At 35.8% G+C, this 24,734-nt stretch overlaps 1 protein-coding gene and 1 pseudogene across 2 annotated transcripts; both read right to left on the minus strand.

The window, feature by feature from the left end:
* Window positions 1-12,396: 12,396 nt before the first annotated feature.
* LOC18431110 (dirigent protein 21) lies at window positions 12,397-12,911 on the minus strand. The gene has a single exon (XM_006841242.3). It carries the CDS (start codon window positions 12,862-12,864, stop codon window positions 12,397-12,399), a length of 468 nt encoding a protein of 155 aa, XP_006841305.3. The 5' UTR covers window positions 12,865-12,911.
* A 10,328-nt stretch (window positions 12,912-23,239) lies between these two features.
* LOC148779830 (dirigent protein 22 pseudogene) lies at window positions 23,240-24,062 on the minus strand (annotated as a pseudogene). The gene has a single exon (XR_016045107.1). The product of XR_016045107.1 is annotated as a dirigent protein 22 pseudogene (transcript).
* Window positions 24,063-24,734: the final 672 nt, after the last annotated feature.

Genomic DNA, 24,734 nt, shown 5'->3' on the forward strand with positions numbered 1-24,734 from the left:
GCTACAAATAACTTTTATTAAAGATTGAGTGATTACTGATGGTATTTTGATTGCCCAAGAATGTATCCATTCTAAGAAATTTAGTAGTGAACTAAGAGTTGTATTGAAATTGGATATGGAGAAGGCGTATGATAGGGCTAATTTCGAGATTATGAGAGGGGTGGGTTTCGGGGATAGGTGGATATCTTGGATAAATGGTTGTATTTCTGATGCGCATTTCTTAGTTCTAGTAAATGGGAGTCCAAAAGGATTTTTGGAAGCGACAAGGGGTTTGCACCAGAGAGCTTACCTTGGCGTTGAGAAAGTGGTTTGAAAGCTTTAAGGTTGTCGCAAACTCTGATTTGGATGTTTCACATTTACAATATGTAGATGATACTTTGCTATTTTATAGGGCGAATGTGGAAGAAGTGTGCAATATAAAGATATTACAATGTTGTGAAATGACTTTGGGATTAAAGGTGAATTTTTATAAAACTTCAATGGTTGGAATTGGATGTTCGCAAGACTTAATGGAGACCTCAGCTGAGGTGATGGGGTCTAGAGTTGATCGTTTTCCTATCAAGTATTTAGGAATACCTATTTCGGATTCTAAGCTGCCAAAGTTGGTTTGGGACCCTGTGGTGCAACGGGCCTCATTAAGCTAGACTTATGGAAGACGAAACATTTATCTTTGGGAGGTAGACTTACTCTTATGCAAGCATGCTTTTCCAATCTACCAATTTATATGACGTCGTTGTTGGTGATGCCATCTTCGTTGTGCAAGCATTTCGAACAACTTATGAGAAATTTTCTTTGGGGTTATGATGGTGATTGTGATAAATACTACTTGGTCAATTGGGAGAGAATGGGCGTATGAGTATTAGAAGGGTGAAGTTAGTTAACCAAGCATTATTGGCAAAATGGTGGTGGCCTTTTAGAGTGGGTGGAGATCAGTTATGGTGCTAAGTTTTGGTTACTAAATATGGTTTGGATACTGTTTTTCAGATGATTGGCAGAGGTATGAGGATGACATACTGTTCTTATGTTTAGAGAGGAATATTGGGAATGAAAGTTTTGGTTCTCAATAGCTTGAGGTGGATTCTTCATAGTGGAAACTCTAATATTTTTTTAGCATCAAAGGGGGGTGGAAGGTGAAGCTTTAAAATACCAGTTTCCTACTCTCGTTGAATTGTCAATCAATAAGGAGTCGATAGTGGCTGAGATGTTGGTTATGCGTGGTGGGGCCTACACGAACAAAGAGTAGAAGCCTTATCCCCGCCACCACGTGTATAGGAGCTGGGTAGGTTTGCCAAATGACCATTGTCATCTTCCAAGAAAAAGGAAGTGGGCCTGGGCTCAAATGGACCAACCCAACGACCCTAAGCTCGGACTATCGCGAAGTACGACAGAGGAACGCCTCCCTCCATACGGCCTCATCGAAGCAATCGACAGCCATGGCGATTTCTTGGCCACTCCTTGACAAGCTCACAACTTCTTCCCTACAGCAAAAGAGTAGCCAAAAGCCTCAGACGCCCACGAATGCTTCGACGATACTCCTTCCTCTAACGATTAAACGCGAAGGCAAGCCTCCCCCATGAAAAAGAAGAAAAAAGACGGCTTGAATCCATGGACGCTGGAATCTTCAGAAGGACATCTTAGCCCCACGCAGAGAGAACTCGGCCACACGAAAGCTGATACCGAGAAAGGAACATTTCCAAGAAGAGAACCCAAGTCAAATACAACAAGCAGCATTTGAAGCAAAATAGAAAAAGGCACAAAACACATGGTTAAGAAACAATGCAAAAGAAAATCAAACCGCTTTAAAAAACACTCGAAGAAAACCTTTTCCAGGCTCGCAATCGTCTCAGAAACACCACAGAGACCATCAAAGAGTTCATAAAAACCAACCGAGTACCTCCTCTCACGAAGGAGATTGCCACAAAACGATAAAAAAGGATAAAAACAATCACAACGAAACGAACATCAAGATTATAACAATAGATCAACCCATCTCATACTGCAAGTACTTGGGAATAACTCTCGATGTTTTGACAATGGCGGCAAGCTCCTCAAAGAAGGATGAGTTTGTCATATGTGCAAAAGAGTTTTAGGGCATTTTTAGTTATACTCAATTTCGAGACTTTATTTTAATTACTTTTAATTATATTTAGGCTTAATTTTTTAGTATCCACCCCTGTTGGTGGAAAACTCTATATAAACAGGCTTAAGTCAATTGTAAAATGGGGATTACAATTCAATAAAGAAGAGGCATTACGCATGATTCTGCTTGTCTTTTCTCTTGGCCCTAGCATCCCATGGAGAGAAGAGAGAAAACTTTTCCAAGAGAGGGAAATACCCCCACCGCACGGGTACATACTTCCCTCATTTTGAAGATGTTTCGCTTTTGAAACTTTCTCTCTTCTTCTCCCACACATGTAATCCCAACGCATGTGCAAGACTGTGCGAACCTGAGCAAACCAAAAAGGGTTCAAACCGATGCGTGTCTAGGTCTAATCCCTCTTCCTGGCTTTGACAGCCTGATAAGAACGAAAAAGCTCCCCACTCGTTTGTTCGATCAACGAAAAGAAAGCCAACCTCGGAATGAAGAATCAAGACATCCATTGGAACCTAGACTTGAGAGGAGAGAAGAGGGTCGTTGCGTCTGAAGAGAGTCCCTAACCAAACCGTGCTGGTGAACAGTCATAGGGCTTTCATAACTGATCTAAGTGGGTGATCCGCCCAGACGTGTCCCACGAACCCGCAATGACAAGGTAAGCAAATCAACCCTTCCCCGTCATAAAATCTCTCTTTTTTGGTAGCCTATCGGCACTCTAGAAAGCTAGCACGCCCACGTCACCCGACACGCCATGCACGTGAGCCTTCGACGATTGGTTGAGAGAAGATCTTCTCCCCCTGCCCCCCCGCGAGGGAACTAGAGAAAATCAAGCCCCGACCACCATCGCCATCCTGGCTTATCACCATTACACCAGCCTGTTCCTCAGAGTTATGGGAATCTGGGATGGTGGTATTCTTGATCCTCTTTGTGCCCCGATCCGACAATGTAGGTAATCAGTGCTCAGATTGCCCTGACTAGATCTGGGATTGCCTTAATGCTCGAGTAATCCTTGGATCTTGATTGCCTTGGGGTTGTAGTTCTAGTAAACATGGCATGAGGCTGCCTTAGGGACATGGCTCAATTAGGATGGGCTCATGACGGCCTTTGGACCTTATCTCCTTTTGTTGGGTTCGAGACGGGCGTGGGGCCGCAATTCAGACAAGTCAGGTTCATCTTCTTGAACCTCTACAATCGAATAATGAACAACACCACTTATTTCAAGTTACATTGCAGTTTGCAGTGGGTAAAACATGTTCTTCTTTAGCAAGTCTTCTGATGTTGAAGACTCTGACTTTTTCCTTATGTGTGGCACTTTCATGCCTTTTTGTAATTGGATATGACATCCCTATTGATTGGCCAGTCTCAAGGAGTCTAGAGCGAAGTCAATCAAATCTCCTCCCATCTTCTAGAAATCAAAAAATGATTGCTTTTTCTCATGATGTAATTATTCATACAATTATTTGACTATGTGAACTTAGTTCCATTAATTGCCATATCAATCAACTCATTTTGGAAATGAAATTATTGAAGCATCTCATAGAAACATTGATAGGATTATTTGAAGAAATCTCATCATGTCATCTTACCGTATTAAAATCACCTCCTAAACACCATGGTAAATTTAAATCATTAGCCAAAATAGAAATTTCATTTAACATGGACTCTCTAAAAACATTAGTACGAGAACCAGAAACATTAACCAATACCCACTTGAACATCTCACCATGTCCTTCAAAAACAACAACCAACATCCAAACACAACATAACCAATGAATCCCATACAACCCAAAGTCCAACAAATGTACCTAGTGCTTCTACACCAACAAAACCCACAGAACCTCCACCACATACCTCCCTAACATTATTAACAGATAGTTTAGAGAGCTCAGTCTCCTACAAGATCATGATTTCTGATTTATGCTGCCTAACCATAAGAAAAAATTCCTTTTTGCACCTTAACTCTTCCAAACCACACACATTCCAATTAAGAAATTTCATCAGAAAGATTGGACGACAGACCTCCCTCTTCCACCAACCAACTATCTACTCTACTTTCCAAGTTTACCATCTCCTCAATATTTCTATGAATTTGAATTCCTTGGTTCAACTAACTTGCTCGTTTAACAGCAATCCCTGAAGAAGAAAGAAGAGGTAAACAAGCTCCCCCCATCCCCTTCTTTCCTTTGTCATTCTCTTGACCGATCTTCTCCTCAGGTTTCACAGCTCCAGCGTCTTTGTTCTTCTTCTTCGCCTTAAAAATGCTCTTTCATAACTTGGAGCACCTAACGTTTGGTAACATCAACAGTTGCACCCAAATCATTGAACATCTCCACTCTCTTGTTATCCTCCTCTTTTTTCTATCACGCAGCCCCTTATTCTAGCTCACCTCTCCATTTTTACCCCACGATCTATGTACCCCTATCGCTCAATCCATTCATCTGCATCCACTCCATTCCACCCTCACCCCCTTTCAACTAAACACCATCTACTGGTATTTCAACCTAGGTTGCCTCCACAGCGTCTGCCCCCTCCATCACATCCATTACATCAATAGCCGGTAAACCTTGTAGAGGTTGGAAACCCTCTATTTCACCATCGGAATCTCTAGCAGTCTCTCCATCATAAGACAAGCTCATGTATAGGGGCTGCTCCTGATCAATGGCTACTACCTCCCACCAATCTCAACATGGTCCACCTTCCTTACACCATTGAGGACCACTATTGGCAGCCGTTGAAGCTGTGGTAGCTATACCTCAACTAGAGCTTGGTTCAAGTTTTCAAAAGACCCCTCTCCATGGCCTACTATATAAGCTTCAGAATTCCTCACTTCCTCTGGATAGGTATGATTAGCAAAGGGAACCAAATCCCTGCATTTATCTCCAATTGTCACCTCAATCCTAATTTTCCCTTTCCAACCCTCGAACCGTCCCTTTCTAAGCGATATACTTCTTTTTGAAAGTTTGTTTTCCTTTTCTTTATCCCCACACAATCTAGGTAATAATAACGTAGGGATAATAGGCTTATTACCCCTACCCTTATCACCCTCTATTTCCAGCATCGTCCATCCATTCAAGATACCCCTCTATTTAAAACATGAGATATGTTTGTCATGGTGATATGTTGCATTGCCAGCTTAACTTCTATGATGAGTTTAGATGTCTACGCTAAGTGGCTCTAGAGATACCTAGTGAAAAGTAATAATGAAAATTTTTCATTGTAAGAACGTGTGAGAATAACCCATGTTACTTATATTGAATTGGAACAAATGAAATTTAAAAACTAAAATGTCAGAATTTGATTGATAACCTGATATTATATTTATAAAGGTATAAATAATTTATTAGGATTCAAAGTTAACATTTAACTAATATTAATCTGAAGTGAACTATTATTTTAAAAAAGTGGAATGTGCCTTTTTCGTGTTGGCACTATATTGTGCTACCAGTTCAACCTGTATTAAGTTATTTTAAAGAAGTATTAATCTCAAGTAAACCATTGCATAGAGCAGTTACATTAGTTTTATTTTATTTATTGTTTTATTTTCAATTTTTTTGTGATTATTCATTGGGATGAAAAGAGTGTATATTTTAAAATTTGAATCAAACAAATAGCCCAACGTAGTTTTTGACAATTGTTGCATCATATTACTATACAACCACTGCAAGAAATCATTGCCCTCTTAAGTTATCTTTTGCTTAGAATAAGTGTAATGCCCCATTTTTGTAGTAGCACTATGTTGTATTATCCACTCAGCTTTTGTAAAATCTACTTCAAAAACTTAAAATAAATGTAGAATTTATTTAAACTTCATATTTTTTCATTATAGAGTCTAAATAGGCATGTGTGTGGGATTGCCTATAAGTTAAATAATGGAAACTATTTGTTGTGGTTTTGCTAGACTAAGTTATAAGTTTGACTTTAATTCGTTTTACATTAGTACAATGTGTCATTTACCTCTTCTTTCTTCTTCAAGGATTGCTGTTAAAAGAGCAAGTCAGTTGAACCTAGGGATTGAAATTCTTAGAAGTATTGAGGAGGTGTTAAACTTGGAAAGTAGTGTAGAAAGTTGGTTGGTTGAAGAGGGAGGTCCATTGTCCAATCTTTCTGATGAAATTTCTTAATTGGAATGTGTGTGGTTTGGAAGAGTTGAGGTGCAAAAAGGAATTTTTGCTTCTGGTTAGGCAACATAAATCAGAAATCATGATCTTGTAGGAGACTGAGCTCTTTAAACTATCTATTAATAATGTTAGGGAGGTATGTGGTGGAGGTTCTGTGGGTTTTGCTGGTGTAGAAGCACTAGGTACGTTTGGTGGACTTTGGGCTGTATGGGATTCATTGGTTATGTTGTGTTTGTTGTTTGCTGTTGTTGTTGAAGGGACATGGTGAGATGTTCAAGTGGGTATTGGTTAATGTTTTTGAGAGAGTCCATGTTGAATAAATTTTCTATTTTGCCTAATGATTTAAATTTACCATGGTGTTTAGGAGGTGATTTTTATATGGTAAGATGACATGATGATATTTCTTCAAATAATCCTATCAATGCTTCTATGAGATGCTGCAATAATTTCATTTCCAAAATGAGTTGATTGATATGGCAATTAATGGAACTAAGTTCACATAGTCAAATAATTGTATGAATAATTACATCATGGGAAAAAGCAATCATTTTTTTATTTCTAGAAGATGGGAGGAGATTTGATTGACTTCGCTCTAGACTCCTTGAGACTGGCCAATCACTCAGGGTGTCATATCCTATTCCAAATTTGGGAGCGGATTTATTGGAGCCTGCGAATCAAACAACAAAAACGCATGAAAGTGCCACACATAAGGGAAAAGTCTGAGTCTTCGAGTGTTTTTTCAAGAGGTTTGATTTGCTTTTGCATTGTTTCTTGACCTTGAGTTTCGTGCCTTTTTTTGTTTTGCTTAAAATGCTGCTTGTCGTGTTTCACTTGGGTTCTCTTCTTGGAAATGTTTCTTTCTCAGTATCAGCTTTCGTGTGGCCGAGTTCTCTCTGCGAGGAGCTAAGATGTCCTTTTGAAGATTCTGACATCCATGGATTCAAGCCGTCTTTTTTCTTCTTTTTCGTGGGGGAGGCTCGCCTTCGCGTTTGATAGTTAGAGGGAGGAATATCGTCGAAACATTTTTGAGGGCGTCTGAGGCTTTTGGCGACTCTTTTGATGCAAGGAAGAAGTTGTAAGCTTGTCAAGGAATGGCCATGAAATCGCCAAGGCTATCGATTGGTTCGATGAGGCCATACGGTGGGAGGCATGCCTCTACCGTACTTCGCGATAGTCTGGGCATAGGGCCATTGGGTCGGTTCGTTTGAGCCCGGGCCCACTTCACTTTTCTTGGAGGATGACGATGGTCGTTTGGCAAACCTACCCAGCTCCTATACACTTGGTGGCAGGGATAAGGCTTCGAATCTTTGTTCATGTAGGCCCCACCTCGCATATCCAACATCTCAGCCACTGTCGACTCCTTATTGATTGACTCTTTAAACTGGTATTTTAAAGCTTCACCTTCCACCCCCCTATGATGCTAAAAAAGTATTAAGAGTTTCTACTATCAAGAATCCACCTCAAACTGTTGAGAACCAAAACTTTCATTCCTAATGTTCCTCTCAAAACATAAGAACAGTATTCCATCCTCCTACCTTTGCCAATCATCTGAAAAACAGTATCCAAACTATATTTAGTAACCAAAACTTAGCACCATAACTGATCTCCACACATTCTAAAACGCCACTACCATTTTGCCAATAATGCTTGGTTAACTAACTTCACCCTTCTAATACTCATACCCCCATCTTTTTTTGGTGTGCATACCCTCTCCCAATTAACCAAGTAGTATTTATGACAATCACCATCATAACCCCAAAGAAAATTTCTCATAAGTTGTTCCAAATGCTTGCACAATGAAGATGGCATCACCAACAACGACGTCATATAAATTGGCAGATTGGAAAAACATGCTTGCATAAGAGTAAGCCTACCTCCCAAAGATAAATGTTTTATCTTCCATAAGTCTAACTTAGTAATAGCCCGTTGCACCACTGGGTCCCAAACCGACTTTAGCAGCTTAGAATTCGAAATAGGTATTCCTAAATACTTGATAGGAAAACTTTCAACTCTAGACCCCATAACCTCAGCCGAGGTCTCCTTTAAGTCCTGTGAACATCCAACTCCAACCATTGAAGTTTTATGAAAATTCACCTTTAATCCCAAAGCCATTTCACAACATTGTAATATCTTTATATTCTTCCACATTCGCCCCATAAAATAGCAAAGTATCATCTACATATTGTAAATGTGAAACATCCAAATCAGAGTTTGCGACAACCGTAAAGCCGTCAGACCACTTTCTCAATGCCGCATTCGACACCATCAGAAATACAACTATTTATCCAAGATATCCACCTATCCCCAACACCCATCCCTCTCATAATCTGGAAACGCACATCTAATTTAGCCCTGTCATACGCCTTCTCCATATCCAATTTCAACACAACTCCTAGTTCACTACTAAATTTCTTGGAATGGATACATTCTTGGGCAATCAAAATACCATCAATAATCACTCAATCTCTAATAAAAGTTGTTTGTGGCCTAGAAATAACACAATCCGAAACTGTTTTTAACCTTTATGCCAAATTTTTTGCAATAATCCTACGCAGACTGGTTAATAAACTTATTGGTCGAACATCAGAGATTCCAGAAATAGTTGATTGCTTCGGAATCAAGGCAATATAAGTTGCATTTATCTCCTTATGAACAAAGCCCCTATGAAAAAATTCTTGCACCATAAGCAACAACTTTATTTTAACATTATCCAAAAAATCTGAGAAAACTTAAAGGAAATCCATCTGGCCTCGGAGCCTTTGCCTGGCAGAGCAAAAACTGCAGCTTTTAATTCCTTCTCACTAACCATCACCTCAAGGCTTTCCGCCGTTTTAGTAGATAATCTTCGAAATTGTACACCACGATACTTCACTATAAAAGGTATTTTACTAGTAAAAACTTTTTGAAAATGCTTCACAAATTCAAACTCCCATTCCTCCGCATCATTCCCCTCTACCCCTTCAAAGGCAATAGCCATAATATCGTTATGTCTCCTTCTCAAACTTGATATTGCATGAAGGAACTTTGTATTTGTGTCACCCTCATTTAGCCATTTCACGTAAGATCTTTGCTTCTAATACATCTCCTCAAACCGTAAATTCTTATTCAGCTAACATAACAAAAAATCCATTTCCAATTCTTCCCCTTGCCAAATATAGCCCTTATTTTGAATTGAATTCACAATCACATCCAAACCCCTCAAACATTCATCAGTTTTGTATTTAATTGAAAAATTCTTTTTTTCCCTCTAGAAACTTCTCGAGAAACTGAAACATTTTGCTAGGATTTCTTTTACTTTATTTTTCTATTCATCCTTTGTAGTGGTGAGTTTTCTTGCTAAGTGATTTTTTGGCCACCAATCAAGTTCTAAAGGGATGGTAACGAGTTTTGCAGCTGAACTTAAGAAACTCAATATATGTTTTGAGCTGAGAGAGAGGGAGCAGAGGAGGGTTTGACCAAGGAGAGGGGGCAGAAGATAGCCGAAAATTGCATAGGAGAGAGAAAACAACATAAAATTTAGACGTGATGAGAGAGAGAGGAGAGCATAAAGTTTGGGCATGGTGAGCAGAGGAGAGTCAAACTTTCAAAGTTGCTGAAATATCTGGTTATGTGATCATGGTGGAGAGGGACAGACCTCACCATTAAAATATTGCTTCCAAGGGGAATTGGCTAGTGCTTTCAACCAAATACAGATAAGAATCTCGATCACCAGCTACAAACTCTTCAATTGCAGGAATAAATGAAAATGAGTAGAGATCATAATGTAGCAAAAAGCAAGGGAAGTTTAAAATGCACAAAGAGAAAAAAATCATGGTGCAATGTAGAGAGAGGGGTGGATAGAGGATACACAGAGTACCCACAAGAGAAAAAAAATTTATTAAATTTTTTGATTTTTCAAAAACCGAAATTGGCATGATTTCGGTTTTTGAAAAACTGAAAATAGGTAGTTTCGTCTTTTTTAAAAAAAATTGTTATGAAGTCTAAAAACGAATATATCAATAATAACATAAATTATTCGATATTTTGGTAATAACATAAACTAAAATAAATATTACATAAATAGTACAGTGGCAACAATGCCCACAAAATATGATGGCATGGAAAACAAAATGACTGTTTGTTGCGTTATTGGAAGCATAAAACCAAAAGAAATTTTGCCAAAAGACATTATACTCCCAGAAACTATAGTCTTTATTTACTCCCTTGGGTAAAACATCACCATAACCTCTTCAACCCATGAATTAACCTAAAAGAAAATTTCTCTAATTGCACTATCCACCCTCTTCATACTTGAAAAAAGTAATGTTTCAAGATTGAATAAAGACTGTCCAATTTTAGAGGTCAGATGTGTCAGAAAAATATTTATAATTTTTTCTTTTGAAAATAATTATATATGAATTTTAGGCCGTTCTTAAAATTTCAAATTGAAAAAAAATCATCCTAAGTAGGTCTTATCCCTAAGGAAGCAAAAATGAACTACCCCCGCAGGACTAAAATATATATACCCCAAAAGGTTTTATAAGGTTGGAATTATGTTTTCTTTTCTATAAGGTTGGAATTATTTTTTCTTTTCTATTGAAATAGTGCACGTAAAAAATCTTACAAAAGAAACTATGCTTGAAATGGAGCGTCCTCTAATCAATCATCTCGACCTCGAGATGTATGGACATGGAGAAAAAAAAAAGAATTTCATGTTTAAAAAATTATGCATCTTGTAACAAGTTAGTTAAAATATTTATGAATTTCATCGATCTGTACTATTTTTTATAACTAGAATTTTATACCTAGGGATGAAAAATAGATTTTCAAGACATCATCAGGTTTCTAACACCCAAACGACATTCTAATCAAATTTTAGAGGTGCACCTTATTTCTACAGTATAAGCACGCAACATGACACAAACCTCACCCATAAAACAATGAAGTTACAATTGTTAACTCAATAATAAACAAGTACCACAAACTACTGGTTCATGAAATTCATCAAAGGCAGGGCTCTCTCTCCTCCATTTCTGATATCCTTAATAATGTTATTGCTCAATTGGTCCCATTTCATCCAACATTCTTGTGTTGATATTAAGTGGGGTGAGAGAAAAATCGACCTGCAACAGAGAGAACAAAGACATTCATCCACCTCGGTTAGGGGTTTCAAAGTACTTGGCTGTATAAATCGATCTCTCTCTTTCTTCGCTTTATAAATCAATCTCTCTCTCTCTGTCCCCATATTCCTGGGAAATTTTTCAAAACACTACACCTTTTCGTTTTTAAAGAATTTTACTCGTGATTCCATTTTCCTACGATAATTTCTTTTAGAAAGAAATTCCATTCCAATAAGGATCCCATCCCATAAATGTATGCATTCCGTGATGCATGGGGAAACAGATTTTGCCAAAACCTGCGCCACTAATTTTTTGGCTAAAAAATCGTTGTGAATCGGAGTCATATCTTAGAACCGTTTCTTAAGATCTTTTATTTATAGTGCTATTGCTACTTTCTTTTTTTTTTTCAGTTTTTAGGGATATTTTTGTTTTGTTTTTTTTTTTTTTGTATATAGGCCCACCAATTAGGTTGATAAAAGTTGGAAAAGGAGAACAGAGAGAGAACCATATGGCACTGATAAAAGTTGGAAAACGAGAAAACAGAGAGAGAACCATATGGCACAGAAGCAAAATGTGGAAAAGAAAAAGACGTTCGAAAGAAAAAGAGGAAAAGCAAGAGGAAAGCAGTTCCACCAGTAGAATCCTGTTATGTTCTGAAAAACTATTTTATCCCTGCAGTTCTAACAATAGTGATTTGTAGAGGGCCTAAAAAATGTGTTATACGAAAAATTATTTTTAGGATTTGAAATTTATTTTTTCGTATTAATAATTTTCTAGGTCGAGATGATCAATTTGAGAGGATTTTGACATCAAAATTATATTTTCATAGAAGTAATTGCCTAGGTCGAGATGATCAATTTGAATGTATTTTGATACGAAATTACATTTTCGAGCGCGGTTTCAATGCGGCTTTGATTTTAACGCATAGCATATGCCGCACGGAGACTTCTTCTGAACAAAAATACGTCTCTTATTATGTTTCACATAACGCAAGGGCTTTATCAATGCCTCTCACGGGGTCTACACCCTTCAATATATCATAACAAAGAAAAAAAACAAAAAATAAAATAAAAAATCAAGTTCTTCAGTAATGCAGAACCAATACATTGTACTCGACCACAGCATCCCCAGTTTTGAGATCAAGGGTATGGGCCTTGGCCAAGGCATAACCGCGCGCCAGTCTAAAAGCTCCACTTCCTCCAACAATGGCCATCTCCCTCACACCGCTAAACACAGTGTTGCGGCCAAGAATGCTAAGGGTGCTACCCTTGTATTTGCCCTCCACAAACACATAATTGAGGGTCATCAGGAGGCCAACTTCCTCTCCAGCAGCCGAGGCATATATCCCTTGAGCCCTCCCTATCAGTTTAGAGGTCACCTCGGATCCCTCTGTAAGGGGATCATCGATCATCACGACCGCTCCGAACCCAGTGGCCGACTTATTGGTGGAGTCCGCCCTTGCTACCTCTATGGCTGTCGGTTTTGGGCCGCTAACGATATCGTGGAAGTAGAAATGGAGGTGGGTCACATTCTCTTTACCGAAACCAAGCATGGGAGGTTCGAAACCGAACTTGGAAGGTTGGTTTCTTGGTAAGTGACCCGGTTTCGTGCCAAAAGCTGAGCTGCAAAGGAAGAGGAGGATGAGGAGACAGAGTTGGGAGAGGCAAGATTTTTTAGAGAACAGTGAGGAGGCCATTCTGTTTATAGGAGAGAGAGAGACATATGAGATTTAAAGTGTCTGAGAATGAGAGAGGGGATATTCTTTCCTGTGTTATCTATAATGAGAGTAATAAAGTGCAACCAAAATAAGAAAGTGGGAGCCAAATTTTGTTTTAATTTTCCCTTAATTGACCAATTCCCTACTTTCCACCACATTTGGGGAGACGACCTTTATTTTTTGACAAATAAGACCTCTCCTTTGATTTCCTCCCTTCTTTTCCTGCTTCTCAAACGTGGCAAATACTCCCTAGATGCAGTTTTTCCACGTACTTGACCAACTTATACAAAGGTCTTCCAGCTAATTATTGGGTTTTACCTTTTCATTTACTTCGGAAAGGAAATATCAAAATATTCTATGTACCCGCAGGAGCATTTTAGAGATTCACTACGCCCACTCCCCTCGGCCATTTGGGGCATGATATTTGCAAAGCCTCGTTATGCATCAAATCCTAGGTATACAAATTCCGGTATTTTAAAACTTGGTCTAATGATCAATGTCGTTTGGGTACCTTTTAGATTAACTTGGCATATAACAAATGCCATGTTTGGTTCATCTAAATGTAAAAGCATGTTTTGACAATAGGAAAATTATTTCATGCGGGTTTGACCCCATTTCTATAAAATGTAGCTCCAAGTTATAAAGCACCCATCTTGAATTGAAACCAAAAGTCCAAATGTTTTTTTCATAAAATCATCATTTTTATTTCTTAAAATCTATATTCATGATCACCATGTTAGAAATTACATATCCTTAAAAATTGGGTCCAAAAATCCGTCACAAAAATAGATTTTTAAGAGTCAATTCATTTCTACATGGACTCATAGAAACCATGTCCTTGAAAATATAATATTATTATACTAAAATATATAATACCAATAATATTGATGATATTTCATGAATAATAATAATGATGATGATGATGATGATGATGATGATGATGAAGATGATGATGATGATGAAGAAGAAGAAGAAGAAGAAGAAGAAGAAGAAGAAGAAGAAGAAGAATAATAATAATAATAATAATAATAATAATAATAATAATAATAATAATAATAATAATAATAATAATAATAATAATAAGCACCCATTCTAAAAAAATCCATACAGTGGATAAGTCTAGTGATGACCTGTATGTTGGTAGGATGAGCTATGCTCTTAATATCATATATAGACTATATATATATCGGAGTGTTTTATATACACGGACACTCTTAATAGACAAACCTATATAAGTGTGGAAGTGAGGCCGCTTCCTATGAGATATACTAGTCTCTATAGCCCTTATGAAATCGGGATATAAGCACAGGGCCCAACACATGCTGACAGCTAAAAAGACACCATAGTTGATTGTTTGTGTGCTATACTACCGGTCTGTCAGATAAGCAACTTGGTTCAAAGTTATATACTACCACGATACTTGATGGACTTTATAATGTACACTCTAAGTGAAAGTTCAAATCGAAATATACTTTCATTGTATGAAAATAATATGTTTCTCATGCTATGTTTTGTTATTTTGAAATAGTTGAGGAAATTGTTAGTATTTATTGTTTGAAAAATGCTTAAATGTTTTCAAAACATCTTTGGTTTTATTGTACTATCCTAAAATTCCTTTGTAGAGAGAGAAAGAAGTGGATTTGAGGTCCCACATTGAAGAGGAGAGAGTTTGTTAAGCCATATTTTAGAACACATATTCCCATGCAATATACTCTAAGTACAAAGAAGAGAGAACGTGTATGTACAGAGCACGCGAAGCGTGCGACGCACAAGCGCATATGTGTATGCATGTGCACAAGGGTGAGGGCATGGGCAAGAGCGTGGGCACAATGGCACTTGATGGCGCACTTTACAGTTTGCATGCTCGCATTGGCGCATGAGGCACCCCTCGCCCTAGAACGTGTACGGGACGGGCACGTGGATCTGTGAGCCTGGTTTATAGAGAGATCCAACAGTCATCTAGCCGTTGATGCGTGTAGTACATCTAACAGTCATCTAGCCGTTGATGAGATGGAGGCTTGTAACAGCAGCCATTAAGCATATGTAACTCATGTAACTTGTAGTTGTTGGGGTACATGTAACTCTTGTAACTTGTAGCTATTGGAGTGTATGTAACTCATGTAACTTGTAGCTGTTGGGTGATACATGTAACCACCACAACACGAAATGAGCAACCAATTGGTGCTCTATAATAAGGGCCCTCCTACCCATACGATTTTGGACGCATGGAACAATTTTGAAACCTCTCTCAATAGATTATTCTCTACAATTCCAACAAGCAAACCAATGGGCTAACTCTCTCTCTCTCTACTCAATTTTATCTCTTTCTCTCTCTCTCTCTCTCTCTCTCTAAACTATCAAGCCGCTTGTGTCTATTGTGTTGGTTCCATGCTTAGGTGCATAGAGCTTAGGAACATTGAAAAATACCTCTCTATTTTTCCTGTATCCTGAGAACGAATTGTCTTTTTTATCCACATCAAATAATATATCGATGGAGGGCAAATATCGTCTTGAGATAGCGCTCCTGCGTGTCCGAAAAAAATAAGAGTTCGAGATCTAATTTTGTAAATTGTACCATTTTCTGTCCCCATTTCAGGTAACCAATCTCCAACAATCACAACATTCATTATCCCTTTCTCTCTCTAAATTTTGGCCTCTCTTCTCTCTATCTCTCTCTTTGTTATTTAGGAGTTTGGGTTGTCATTTGGTTCCTCTGGATTAGTGTACCAATAAGATGTCCTAATATTTAGTGTTTTAGTGATATAGTAAAGTGCAAAGGGAGAGAAACTAATGAGCCAAAGTTGCTGCCTGTGTGCCTCGGGAACATCCCAATTAAGAGAGAGAAAGTTCTAAAGTGTGGCTTAAGTAGAAAAATAACCTCCCATGCTCAAAGTTGCAGCAAGTGCGGGGAGGTTTTTTTTCTCTCAAAATCTCAAGATCACCGAATATGCCACAGCCGGCAAGCTAAGGATGCAGTCGTATTATAAATGAATGACCACACAATCACACCTTCTCAATCGTATTCCATCACGCAATATCATATCATGGAATGCCATGTTATCAGCATAAATGTATCATGGCTATATCAAAGGGAGCATACATACATCATGGCTATATCAGAGAGGCATTCTCTCTCTTCGATGCATTGCCCATCGGAGACGCATACTCATGGACCGTGATAATCAAAGGCTTGGCTAATAGTGATCAGTTCTAAGAAGCTCTTTGAGATGACCCTAATATATGATTTTTATTTATTTAATATACAAGTGGACAGTCAAATCGTGCACGGAATAACACATATTACGATAATATAAAATTTGAATATATGAAAAATAAGGTAATAATTTTATTTAAACTTTTAAATATTGTAATATTTATATCCTGATTTACCAAATATACCCTAAAACAGCATCAAATTTTTGACCTGTGAAAAGGAATGATGCAGAGATTGCAGACGGTCAAACTAAAAGGATGAACTGATCTGGATCAATATAGTCGGTGGGCAATCAAAAACCCTATGCCAGCTGTTTAAAGCACTTAGATGGATGAAATCTTCGACACTCGTCAACCACCACCCCAAAAGGAGAAAATTGCTAAAATAGGTGACTCCACTTCCTTACACTACATTGGCATCAATAGAATATATTGATCGCTTGGTGAAATAGAATAAAATAACAAAAATAAAGCATGTGTCTTTCTACCATTGACATTTTTTATTTTTATTTTTGGGTAATTCAGTGGGGAAGACAGCTCCTATCCATTTTTTCAATAGATTGGAGAGCTACATTTTGAAGATGTTAATAGGGGGTCTCTAACACTTGTAGTGCGGTCGTTTGGAAACCACCATCGGTGAATTCCTTCAAACTTAACTTTGATGAAAGTTCATTTTGCAATTCAGGGGCAGCAGGCTATGGAGGACTCATTAAGAATAATTTGGGTCACATTATTCTTTTATATTCGGGCCCTTGCAGTATCACAACAGCAAACGAAGTAGAAGTACGACGCCTACTGAAATGGTTGAAATTACTATCTACTTTGGAAGATGGCAGGATTATTGAATAAGACTCTACAAATATCCTTGCTTGGAGTAGGATAAATGCCCATATTCCTTAGAGATTAAAGAATATTTTTCTTTGAGTTTGCGATATTCTGTCAACCTCTACTGCAACCGTTCAACATTGCTATATGGAGGCAAATAAAGAAGCCGACGTCCTTGTCAAAGGAATAGTTCATGCTTTTATTTTGGTGGTCACTTCTTTTCAATATTCTTTTATTTTTCAATTGAAAATTTTGTATTTTATATGAAAAGTCTTATATTATCAATTAAAAATAAATAATAATAATAAAAAAAAAGGTGTACCTCAAAAACCCAATGAAAAAGGTGTACCCCAAAAACCATCTTTTGGGAGTGAATCTAGAAGCTCCTAGGTGTGAACATGTACCCTTACGGTCTATGTTCCTTATATCACACGGATTCCTAGGTGTGAACATGTACCCTTATGCTCTATGTTCTTTATATCACACGGAATCCGTGGCCCGATGCTGTCATTTCATCAGTGCATGAGAATCCTCTATCCTACACAAAGTATTAAGAGAGAGAGGTCCATTCTACTGTACTGTCCTTTTTCACTCTCTGTCTCTATATGTACCTAAACATACAACGACATTCTTCAGTCTCGCTCTACCTCACACCCTCAATTTTTTCTTTGTTTTTCTTTGAGCATTAACACTGTAAACTTACCCCTCGTTCTACCTCTATCTGCCAACCCCACGGCCACGAATCTCTCCAAACCCTCCTCCGTGTCTCCTCTCCCTCTCCTCCTCCTCACCATCTTTTTCGCTAGGACCACTGTCAACAGAAAATCATGTTTGTGGTATTTACATGATCCAAAATTTTATACACACACTCTCTTCATCTCAATAATCAATATTCAAAAAAAAAGATTCAATTTGAACCCTAGATACGGTCAAAATGAGTTCCTTTCAACAACGAATCTAGACCATTCATTTGCTGAATTTCATTATCTTTGTCTTTGCAAACTTAAAAACATTTTTTTTCTTTTTTAACATTGTTCATCTAATGATAATAAAGCTATCTAAAAAAATTAAAAAATTAAAAAATCCTTCCAAGGTATAGATCTAAGCATCTTATCAAAATGAACGGCCTATAATAATTGGGCTAAAAATTTACTTTCTAGGTTGTGTTTTCATTTTATTTTTATTTTTATTTTTATTTTATTTTTATTTTATTTTTTATTTTTTATTTTTTTGTGATTGTTCATTAGGATGAAAAGAGTATATATTTTAAAATTTGAATCAAACAAATAGCCCTAACATAGTTTTTGAAGGTTGTTGCATCATATTACTATACAACCATTGCATGAAATCACTTGCCGCTTAAGTTATCTTCTGCTTAGAACAGTGTAATGCCCCATTTTTGTAGTAACACTATAATGTGTTAGCCACTCAGCTTATTTAAAATCTACTTCAAAGAAGTTAAAATAAATGTAAAATTTATTTAAATTTCATATTTTTTCATTGTAGTCTAAACAACCACAATAAATTACTTCCTAGGTTGCTAGACTACGTTAAAAGTTTGACTTTAGTTAATTTTACATTAGTACAATGTGTCACTTCTATGGAAGCACTATGTTATGACCTACTTAACTTGTACCAAATTTATTTTAAAAAAGTTATGAATGTAGAATTTATTTAAAACTATATAAAAATTCTTGATATTAGATTTCTAATTCAATAAATAATTTTTTTTACATAATAGAATTTCATAGTTCTAAAATTTAAGGATCTATCATCCGATGGATATTTTAAAGAAAAGACTTAAAATTTTTATTTTTTAAAAAAATTATACATAGGATTTTTCTTTGCGGGATCGTGTACATGAGGAAATACATGACCCACTGACATTTTATAATGATAGTATTATTATTTAAGTTATATATGAGCTTGTAAAGTCTTATACATCTATATTGTAAAGTTACGTGGATATATACACCAATTTATTTGATTGCCAAAGTGCCAAGTAAATAAAAAAAATGCCCGATCCTTTGTATGCTTTTTTATAATAAATAAATAAATTTGTTCATGAAAAAAATTATTTAAATTTATTTTTGTATATTAATTATGACATTAGCCAATTATGAAATTTAAATATTTATAGCTTTAAATTAATTTATTAATTAAATTTGAAATCATTGTTATAAAAATTTACAGTTTTTCAAATAAATATTTAAAATTGGTAAAAAATATAATTTACTTAGTATAAATTGAAATTTACTATAAGACCCATATTTATTTTAGAGAAGTTCCCTTTAGAAAATTATAAGTAGGTAAAAGAATTTTTTTTTTCAAAATGATAAAGACTTCTTCTATTTTTAAATAAACAACGGTAATTAAAAAAGAAGCAACCAACTATGCGCGAGCACCCCCAATTTATCATATTGTATAATTATACATTAAAATTCACTTTGTTAATTAATTAAAATTTAAAGTTTGGAAAAAGTTTATATAAGGTTGCAACCTTAAAATGTAGAATTACACATGCACCTCAAAATTTCCTCGGAAAAAGTTGTTTTAATGTTAAAAAAACCTATAATTGATCATCTCAACATCGAGATGTATGAATATAAAAAGAAAAAAATTTGAGTCCCAGAAATATCGCATCTTGCAATACATTATGTAGACCGTCCATTTTCAAGCATATGTCTATAGATTTGCTTGATTTTAAGTAGTTTTGGAGTTTAAAATTTTATGATTAGATATGAAAATAGATTTTGAAATAATCCAAATAATTTGTTTATCAAAATTATATGCTATGATAAAATTTGGAGGTGCGCCTTAATTGGATTGTTTAAGGTTGCAACCTTATAGAAATCACACCATTTAAGTTTTGATCTTCCAAATTTTCTTATATAATGGAATTATTTTATACTTTAAATATTCATAATTTAACTTATAATATGAGAGTCATATGAAAATTAAAATTAATTATAACATATTTGCTCTGGAATTATTTTATATTTTAAATATTCATAATTTAACTTATAATATGAGAGTAATATGCAAATTAAAATTACTTACAAAATATTTGCTTTATATAAAAATAAATGGGTGTGGTTTCTATAAGGTTACAACCTTAAACAATCTATTTAAGGCGCACCTCCAAAAGTAGTTAAAATCAAGTACATCTATAAATATATAAAAATCCTAAAAGTTAATAGTCTAAATAATGTTTTACAAGATGCACTATTTCTAGGTCTCAAAATATTTTTTTTTCATATTCATACATATTGTTGTCAAGATGATTAATTACTGGGCTTTTCAACATTAAAACAACAGTTTCCGATGGATTTTTTATGTGCATATGTAATTCTACATTTTAAGGTTGCAACCTTATATAAACTTTTCCCAAAATAAATTTTGTTTTAGAGAATTTTCATTTAAGAAAATATAAATTGGTGAAATAATTTATTTCAAATAATTAAACGTTTTATTATCTTTTCCTTCAAATAAAGATAATTAAGAAATTTTAACTATAACTGTAGATTTTTAAAAAAGGGTTAAATTAGGGTGCTCACACTATATAGTATTTTATAATTGTACTCAATAAATTTTGGATACTTATATACTCTTGGTTTTTAATGCAATATTTCCAGTAAAGGTATTTTTATCATTAGGAAGATTATGATATTATCCATACGGGATGTGATATAACTCACATGTGTTTAATAGGGCTATAGCCCTATCAAAATAAATAAAGTTTCACCTTGTAACTCATAAAAATTACACTTTTAAGTATTGAAAAACCTTTAAATTGATCATCTTAACTTGAATATTATGGTTCTGAAAAAAATTAAGATTTCAAGTTTTAAAATAAGTATATATAGCAATGAATCATCTACACCATCCACTTCACCCCAAAAAACAAATACACAATATGTCCATTATTTTTTAAATTTCAGATTTTATTGTGCGCATAAGAAATTGATTTTACAGGCATGGCGATTTTGGATGCCCAAAGTGCTTTTCTTATGAAGATTTGAGACAAGGTTCTATTTTATTTTCACAAAGCCTAGGCCCTAGACAAAACTTCATCCTCTTGACCTATACGCGTACATACGAGTTCAGGAGGATAGTACAGTGGCGACAATACCCACAAAATATGATGGCATAGGAAACGAAATGACCGTTTGTTGGTTATTGGAAGCATAAAACCAGGAAGAACTTTTGCCAAACATATTATACTCCCTGAAACTATACTCTTTATTTACTCGCTCGGGTAAAACATCACCATAACCTCTTCAACCTTTAGATTAACCTAAAAGAAAAATTTCTCTAATTGCACTATGCACCCTCTTCACACTTGAAAAAAACAATGTTTCAAGATTAAATAGAAACCATCCAATTTTAAAAGTGAGATGCGTCAAAAAACTATTTTAAATTTTTTCTTTTCGAAAATAATCATCTATGAATTTTAGGTAGTTCCTAAAATTTCAAATTGAAAAAAAATCCTCCTACGTAGGTCTTATGACGGAGGAAACAAAAATGAACTTCCCCCACGGGACTAACGTATCAGTACCGAAAGGTTTTTATAAGGTTGCAATTTCTTTTTCTTTTTTATAAAGTTACAACTTTATACTATTGGAATAGTGCACGTTAAAAAAATCCTACAAACGAACGTATGCTTGAAATAGAGCACCCTCTAATCAATCATCTCGACCTCAAGATATATGGACATGAAGAAAAAAAAGAAGTTCAAATTTAAAAAATTGTACACTTGTAACAAGTTATTTAGACTGTCTATTTTCAATTGTTTATTAATTTGATCGATCTGTACTATTTTTTATAATTAGAATTTTATAACTATGGATGAAAAATAGATTTTCAAGGCATCATAAAGTTTCTAACACTAAAACAACATTCTAATTAAAGTTTAGAGGTTTTCCTTATTTCTACAGTATAAGCAGGCAGCAATACACAAACCTTACCCATAAAACAATGAAGTCACAATTGTTAACCCAATGACAAACAGTACCACAAGCTACTGGTTCATGAAATTCATCAAAGGCAGGGCTCTCTCTCTTCCATTTCTGATATCCTTAATAATGTTGTTGCTCAATTGGTTCCATTTTCATCCAACATTGTTGTGTTGATAGTAAGTGGGGAGAGAGCCAAAACGACTTGCAACAGAGAGAACAAAGACATTCATCCACCTCGGTTAGGGTTTTCAAAGTACTTAGCTTTATAAATCAATCTCTCTCTCTCTCTCTCCCCTTATTCCTGGGAAATTTTCCAAAACCCTACGCCTTTCCTTTTTTAAAGAACTTTACTCAGGATTCCATTTTCCTAAGATAATTTCTTCTAGAAATAAATTCCATTCCAATAGGGATCCCATCCCATAAATGTATGCATTCCGTGATGCATGGGGAAACGGATTTTGCCAAAATCTGCACCACTAATTTTTTGGATAAAAAATCGTTTGGGAATTGGAGTCATATCTTATAAACATTTCTTAAGATTTTGATTTGTAGTGCTATTTTTACTTTCTATTTCTTTTCCAGTTTTTTAGGGATATATATATATATATATATATATATATATATATATATATATATATATATATGCCCACCAATTTGGACTTTCCGAACGATTGTACATAAGCTACATGTTCATAGGTAAAACAATGACAAATGAAAAGAGTCATACATGTTTATAGGTAAAATAATGACAAATGAAAATAATTATAGGTTAACAAAAGTTGGAAAAGTAGAAAGAGAAAGAAAAAGAGAGAACCATGTGGCGCAGGAAAAGCAAAAAGTGGAAAAGAAATAGAGGAAAAAGCAAGAGAAAAGCAATTCTACCAGTAGAATCCTGTTATGTTATGGAAAACTATTTGCTCCCTTGAGTAGGATTTGTAAACTAAAAAATGGAAGGTTTAAAAAAAATGTGTTATATGAAACCTATTTTTAGGATTTGAAATTTATTTTTTTGTATTAATAATTATCTAGGTCGAGATTTACCAATTTGAAGGGAATTTGAAGGGATTTTGACATCAAAATTATATTTTTACAAAAATAATTACCTAGGTTGAGATCAATTTGAAAGTATTTTGACACCGAAATTACATTTTCGAGCGCCGTTTCAATGCAGCTTTGCTTTTAACGTATAGCATATGCCTTAAAACATAGGCTTCTGAACAAAAACACGTCTCTTATTATGTTTCACATAACGCAAGGGCTTTTATCAAAGCCTTTCACGGGGTCTACACCCTTCAATATATCATAAAAAAGAAAAAGAAAAAAATCAAGTTCTTCAATAATGCAGAACCACCACATTGTACTCGACGACAGCATCCCCAGTTTTGAGATCAAAGGTATAGGTCTTGGCCAAGGCATAACCGCGCGCCAGTCTAAAAGCTCCGCTTCCCCCAACAATGGCCATCTCCCTCACACCATTAAACACCGCGTTGCGGCCAAGAATGCTAAGGGTGCTACCCTTGTACTTGCCCTTGACAAACACATAATTGAGGGTCATCAGGAGGCCAACTTCCTCTTGAGCAGCCGAGGCATATATCCCTTGAGCCCTACCTATCAGTTTAGAGGTCACCTCGGGTCCCTCTGTAAGGGGATCATCAATCATCACGACCGCTCCGAACCCAGTGGCCGACTTATTGGTGGAGTCCGCTCTTGCTACCTGTATGGCTGTCGGTTTTGGGCCACTGACAATGTCGTGGAAGTAGAAGTGGAGGTGGGTCACCTTCTCTTTGCCAAAACCAAGCATGGGAGGTTCGAAACCGAACTTGGGAGGCTGATTTCTTGGTAAATGGCCCGGTTTTCGTGCTAAAGCTGAGCTGCAGAAGAAGAGGACGATGACGAGACAGAGTGGGGAGAAGCAAGATGTTTTAGAGAGAAGTGAGGAGGCCATTCTGTTCATTGGAGAGAGAGAGATAAGATTTGAAGCGTCTGAGAATGAGAGAGGGGATATGCTTTCCTGTGTTATATATAATGAGAGTAATAAAAGTGATTAAGCAGTTAAGGGCAACCAAAATAAGAAGGGTGGGAGCCAAAATTGATTTTAATTTTCCCTTATTTGACCAGTTCCTTACTTTCCACCACATTTGGGTAGACCAACTTTTTTTATTTTTGGGCAAATAAGACTTCCGCCTTTGATTTCCTCCCTTCTTTTCCTGCTTCTCAAACGAGGCGAATACTCCCTTAGATGTTGTTTTTCCCTCATACTTGACCAACGTTTACAATGGTGTTCCAGCTAATTACTTGGTTTTACCTTTCATTTACTTTAAGAAAGGAAATATCAAAGTATTCTATGTACCCGCAGGAGCATTTCAGAGATTCACTACGCCCACTCCCCAGGGCCATTTTGGGACTCGTACTTCTAAAGCCTGATTATATATCAAATCCTGGGTATACAAATTCCGGTATTTGTAAAATGTGGTTTAATGATCAATGTCATTTGGGTACCTTGTAAATTAACTTCGCAAATAACAAATACTCTCTTTAGTTCATCTAAATGTAAAATCAGGTTTTCACAATAGGAAAATTATTTCATGCAGGTTAGACTGCATTTTTATAAAATGTGGTCTCAAGGTATAAAACATCCATCTTTAATTGAAATTAAGAGTCCAAATCTTTTCTTCTTAAAATCAATATTTTTATTTTTAAGAGTCGACT

The sequence above is a fragment of the Amborella trichopoda genome, chromosome 11 (assembly GCF_054954075.1).
Source record: "Amborella trichopoda isolate Santa Cruz 75 chromosome 11, AtrichopodaSantaCruz75HAP2 v2.0, whole genome shotgun sequence".
In the NCBI taxonomy this organism is placed as follows: domain Eukaryota; kingdom Viridiplantae; phylum Streptophyta; class Magnoliopsida; order Amborellales; family Amborellaceae; genus Amborella; species Amborella trichopoda.

Bases quoted from the DNA above. Each gene is read 5' to 3' on its own strand.
- LOC18431110 (XM_006841242.3), bottom strand. From the start codon at position 12,864: ATGCTTGGTTTCGGTAAAGAGAATGTGACCCACCTCCATTTCTACTTC.